Source organism: Pteropus vampyrus, unplaced genomic scaffold, assembly GCF_000151845.1.
Source record: "Pteropus vampyrus isolate Shadow unplaced genomic scaffold, Pvam_2.0 Scaffold503, whole genome shotgun sequence".
NCBI lineage: Eukaryota > Metazoa > Chordata > Mammalia > Chiroptera > Pteropodidae > Pteropus > Pteropus vampyrus.
In genome coordinates this window covers 907,266-912,909 of record NW_011889284.1, presented here as the reverse complement: position 1 = coordinate 912,909, position 5,644 = coordinate 907,266, and the positions used below count along the sequence as shown (strand labels likewise).

The 5,644-nt window shown below is 39.1% G+C and overlaps 1 protein-coding gene across 2 annotated transcripts; it reads left to right on the top strand.

Annotated features, from left to right (window-relative positions):
• Positions 1-823: 823 nt before the first annotated feature.
• Positions 824-5,391, top strand: KRT10 (keratin 10). 2 transcript variants are annotated; one of them, XM_011383079.2, is made up of 8 exons: positions 824-1,456; positions 2,248-2,330; positions 2,906-3,062; positions 3,155-3,316; positions 3,415-3,540; positions 3,858-4,075; positions 4,447-4,680; positions 5,022-5,391. In XM_011383079.2, the coding sequence occupies exons 1-8, from the start codon at positions 836-838 to the stop codon at positions 5,026-5,028; spliced, it is 1,608 nt and encodes a 535-aa protein (XP_011381381.1). In that variant the 5' UTR covers positions 824-835; the 3' UTR covers positions 5,029-5,391. The 2 variants fall into 2 exon arrangements, with proteins under 2 accessions (XP_011381381.1, XP_011381380.1); XM_011383078.2 differs by having other exon boundaries at positions 4,447-4,700.
• The last annotated feature ends 253 nt before the right edge of the window (positions 5,392-5,644 follow it).

Here is a 5,644-nt window from a genome sequence, read left to right as displayed (position 1 = left end):
CACTAAGAATTTCTGCATGCGGCCTTCACATAAGCCTTAAATACAATTTATTTAAAGGTCAAAAATGGAATAATTTCTCAATTTTAGAATTTTTAATGTTAAAAAGAACATCATCATTAACTTAGAAGATTCCTAAGTCATTACTCACTTCCAATTTGAGAGCAAATTACCAATAAACTTTTATTCTCCAAATAAATCAAAAGATTCCACACACACACACACACACACACACACACACACACACACACGCCCTAAATTGTGCTTTTATGGCTTTAACTTTTTATGTGACAACTTTTGAAGACTAATTGTTTAGCATATGTGTTTTCTTTTCAGTTGCTTACAGTTTTCAACAAGACCCCTATTATAGCATGATTCTGACAGACTATGCTATTTGTTGCTCCAATTAGTTAAAGCTGTTTTAAACATGAATTTGAAAAATCTTCATCATAATTTTGTAGCTAAAATTATTTCCAAACTTTGCATTCGGTGCAACCTAAAATAGTGCTGAGATCAAACTGGATTTTAACAGTTGCTCAATGTTCTTCAAAAGGTGAAAAAGCATAATGAAACATGCTCATTTGAATGATACCCATTTTCAATTTCAACACAGCAAACCTCCTGTTTGTTCTCAAGGCAAATTCAAAACTGTACATATTGGGATTGGTTATTACCAAAGATAATTTATGCAATCAAGAGCCAAAGATGCTAAGTTGGCAAAAAGAAAACCATGCAAGTAAGCAAACTCTACCACATGTGGGACACACCTTCTCAGTATATAAAGGCTTGTCTCTGTCCTTGGTAGCAGCAGGCACTCCCTGGCCTAAACAGCATCACCATGTCTGTTCAATACAGCTCAAGCAAGCATTACTCTTCCTCCCGCAGTGGAGGAGGAGGAGGAGGAGGAGGTGGAAGAGGATCATCCCTCCGAATTTCCAGCAGCAAAGGCTCCATCGGTGGAGGATTTAGCTCAGGGGGTGGTTTCAGTGGTGGCTCTTTTAGCCGTGGGAGCTCTGGTGGAGGCTGCTTTGGGGGCTCATTAGGTGGCTATGGAGGAGGGTTAGGAGGAGGATTAGGAGGAGGTTTTGGTGGAGGTAGCTTTGGTGGAAGCTATGGAAGCAGCAGCTTTGGTGGGGGCTATGGAGGAGGCGGCTTTGGAGGAGGCAGCTTCGGTGGGGGCAGCTTCGGTGGGGGCGGCTTCGGTGGAGGCGGCTTTGGAGGCTTTGGTGGTGGATATGGAGGAGATGGTGGCCTTCTCTCTGGAAATGAAAAAGTAACCATGCAGAATCTGAATGACCGCCTGGCTTCCTACTTGGACAAAGTTCGAGCTCTGGAAGAATCAAACTATGAGCTAGAAGGCAAAATCAAGCAGTGGTATGAAAAGTATGGCAGCACAAGCCAGCGAGAGCCTCGTGACTACAGCAAGTACTACCAAACCATCGAAGATCTTAAAAATCAGGTAAGGGGTCATTTTAAAAATCCAACTTTAAGCCCGTGTTTCACCCATGTGATTCAGATGGATCAATCTTAAAATACTCATGAGAAAGCTGTTCACTGTGTTTGCCTATGTTACTTTCTTGCTTCCAAAAACAATCCAGTTTTATCGAAAGTAAATATTTGTGAGGGTATAGTCACTGTAATCTTCATCCAACATGTGTTCTGTGTGTCTTATTATTTTTTGGCATTAATGAATGTATAAAAAGTCTGTACTTAAAATGCATTAGGTCATTTACGAATATAAAAACCTAAAGAACTATTAAATGAGTCAGAACAAAATATTATTCAGATTGATAACAAAAAAAAAATACTCATTACCAACATTGCAAGAAATGTGAACTCTCCAATATGGAAATGGAATATTGCTTGTCTCTAGGGATTTGTGATTTGTACCTACTGTGTGTCAGCCTCGAGTATATTAATTTAGAATATATAATAATAACAAATTAAACCAAATACAGCTACAAGTCAGTCAAAAGTTGGCTGAACTACATGGAAATCACACAGTATAAAAGAAGTGGACACATATGTAGGAACAAAGCTATATAATTCCAGTTACTTTTCAGAAAGTGCTGATATAGAAATAGAAGAGTATAGAATCATCGACAGAACAAATAATTCAAATTTAAGTTTAAGGGTAAGCCCACGATATTTCACATATTCCCTCCATTTTTTGTGAGAACATAAAAATGCAGTTCATCTACGCCACTAATAAAGTATTTCTGTATCTGATTTATTTGTCTCTTCTTCCAGATCCTTCATCTAACAACTGATAACGCCAATGCACTGCTTCAGATCGACAATGCCAGGCTGGCAGCTGACGACTTCAGGCTGAAGTAAGCTAAGTGAATGGCATCACATATACATGAGTTGTTTTTAACAATGACTTTGGATGCCCACATAACATTTACATTTTCCTGAATTCACTCAAAATTAAACAGTATTGGAATTGTCAGAGAAATTTTTAATTTCAATATTATCTTTTAGGACAATATTAAAAGAAGAAAATGCATTTTAAAGTAACTGCTAAGCTTCTTTGCATTAAACCACTAATATTCCTATGTGGATTAGTATATCATAAATGTTGCCATGATATGACGTCAACTCTATATTTATTTTTAAATTTTTTTTTCTTTTTTAGGTGAGGCAACCCTTGGTTGACCTCACAGATTGCAAGGACCTTGTCAGCTTACAATCCCTTATTTTTTATTTATTTATTTTTTATGCTTACAGCACCTGGTATTCCTAGGTGGTCTCCCATCCAAGTACTAACCAGGCCCGACCCTGCTTAGCTTCCAAGATCAGATAGGACAGGGCTTGTTCAGTCTATATTTGCTTTTTAAATATTCTCTTCCCAGGGATACCTCCCTTATATAAGTTATAGCCAGTAATTACGTCATGATTATTTCAGGTATGAGAATGAGGTAGCCCTGCGCCAGAGTGTGGACGCTGACATCAACGGCCTGCGCAGGGTGCTGGATGAACTCACCCTGACCAAGGCTGACCTGGAGATGCAGATCGAAAGCCTGACTGAAGAGCTGGCCTACCTGAAGAAGAATCATGACGAGGTGACACAAAAAGTTATATGTACTTCCTGGGGCCAAAAGAGGGCTCGTCATGGTCACTGTGCAGTCATTAAACTTTTCTATTCCTCGAACAGGAAATGAAAGACTTCCAAAATGTGAACACTGGTGATGTGAATGTGGAAATGAATGCTGCCCCAGGCATTGATCTGACTCAACTTCTGAATAACATGAGAAACCAGTATGAAGAACTTGCTGAACAAAACCGCAAAGATGCTGAAGCCTGGTACAATGAAAAGGTAACTCACCTTCCTTCATAGTGAAGCCAGTGGAGGTTTGGTTATCATTTCAGATTTTTCTCATCTTTTCTTTTCTTTTTTTTTTTTTAATACTCTAGAGTAAGGAACTGACTACAGAAATCGATAGTAACATTGAACAAATATCCAGCTATAAAACTGAGATTACTGAATTGAGACGCACAATTCAAGGTCTGGAGATCGAACTACAGTCCCAACTAGCACTGGTATGTTAATACCTCTTTCATGAAATGACTTCAACTTTATCAAACAAAGTTTCATACTCATGTAATATGAGACACAACAGAAAATGCAGAGTTGGGGTAAGAAAGTAGAAATAAAATTGGGCTCTTTGCTAATGGGAGAAAAGCATTATTGACATTGATCTAAAAGTGCTATAGCTGAAAAGTTGCCATTAAATGTAAAACAAATTCTACTCATTTTCTTTATGCTTCTATATGTCCTATTAAGTTATTAAATAAGCTTCACTGTACTCAGTTGAACCACAGAGTTGTTAAGCCACGATGTATCCTGCCTTTTTCAGAAACAATCCCTGGACGCCTCCTTGGCAGAAACAGAAGGTCGCTACTGTGTGCAGCTCTCACAGATTCAGGCCCAGATCTCCACCCTGGAGGAACAACTGCAACAGATTCGAGCTGAAACCGAGTGCCAGAATTCTGAGTACCAACAACTCCTGGATATTAAGATCCGACTGGAGAATGAAATTCAAACCTACCGCAGCCTGCTAGAAGGAGAGGGAAGGTAAGTTATAAAAAAAATTTTTTTAATTATCCCAATTGTTTTTATTAAACATTCCAAATTGCAAGGCTTTCCCAAAATCCAAGGACATGCCAGCGAATGGGAGAAATGGGAGGAGAAGGGAGGAGGCTGAGTATAGAAAAATGCATATGCAACCAGTCGCATTTCCCATGTATTTGGCCCAAGAATGATTCTTAGAGTTGTGTGTAAATAAAATTGTTTTTAAAGAATGGGTTTTAAAATACATACTTGGCAGGGCTATTTTTTTTCCTCAAAACACGTTTTGATTATTTTCTAAAGTAACAATAATCTGGAGAGCGACCCACCGTTTCCCAGTGTCACAGTTAAGTGAGTGTGACATTTACTCGCTGTAGTTCCGGCGGCGGCTCCTACCGCGGCGGGCGCGGCGGCGGAAGTTCCGGCGGCTACGGCGGCAGTTCCGGCGGCGGCGGCGGCGGCTACGGCGGCAGTTCCGGCGGCGGCGGCGGTGGTAGCGGCAGCTACGGCGGCAGTTCCGGCGGTGGCGGCAGCTTCGGAGGCGGCAGCTCGGGCGGAGGCCTCAAGTCCTCCTCCGGGTCCACTGGAGAGTCCTCATCTAAGGGACCAAGGTCAGCTGAAACTAGCTGGGGTAATAAAAATTAGTTTTAACTTTCTGTGATGGTTCTCTTGCTTTTTTAAGCTCTAGAAGCTGTTTTAAAAATTAAAATCATAGGGTTCCCGTTTAATTTTTTAAAAAACAATACTCTTGATACCAATCTTGAAAGGAAATGGCATGGTTTAAAATGCTATAGCTTAAACTTTGCTCGGATTTTATTTTTAAGTAACGTGAAAAAGTTAATCTTTTTTAATTTAGTGTATTTTTCTTCCAGAAATGTTGCTTGTTAATTAGTGGGGACCCCCGTAAATTGCCTAGTCTGAATTGTAATTTTTGTGTGTGATTCACTTACAGATACTAACAAAGCCAGAGTAATCAAGACAATTATTGAAGAAGTGGCACCAGATGGTAGAGTCCTTTCATCTATGGTTGAATCAGAAACCAAGAAACACTACTATTAAGCCGCATCAAGAGTAAAGTCTCTCTTCTACAGGCCATTTAATACAGATACATGAAAAACAAAATCTTCAAGATAATACCTAAGTCTTAATGGTCTATGGAAATAGTTTCACTCCTTGAAAATAAGGTGTCTACAAGCTGTTTTGTGGTTTCTGTATTTCTTTTCACTTTACCAGAAAGTGTTCTTTAATGGGGGGGAAAAAAAAACTTTCTATTCTCATTTACTAATGAATTTCAATAAACTTTCTTACTGATGCAAACTGTCCAATTTGGTCGGAATTGTCTTTATTTAAATCAGATACTGTTTTTAACCTTAAGATTATAGCATTTTGAAGATTGATTTATCCAGAAATTCTGAAGACAATTATTGCCATGATTTTTCTGAGTAAATTTTTTAATCTTGTGGGTATGTTGGACCAAACGTCAGTAACCTCACTGAGTAAAAAGTTTATGAGTGCCCACTCTTACTTTTCCTTAAAGATAAACAATATGTAGAAAGCTCCCAGTTCTCTAGCTGT

Bases quoted from the DNA above. Each gene is read 5' to 3' on its own strand.
- KRT10 (XM_011383078.2), top strand. From the start codon at position 836: ATGTCTGTTCAATACAGCTCAAGCAAGCATTACTCTTCCTCCCGCAGT. The intron at 3,317-3,414 runs GTAACTCACCTT...TTAATACTCTAG, and splicing joins AAGCCTGGTACAATGAAAAG to AGTAAGGAACTGACTACAGA. The intron at 4,076-4,446 runs GTAAGTTATAAA...TACTCGCTGTAG, and splicing joins CTGCTAGAAGGAGAGGGAAG to TTCCGGCGGCGGCTCCTACC.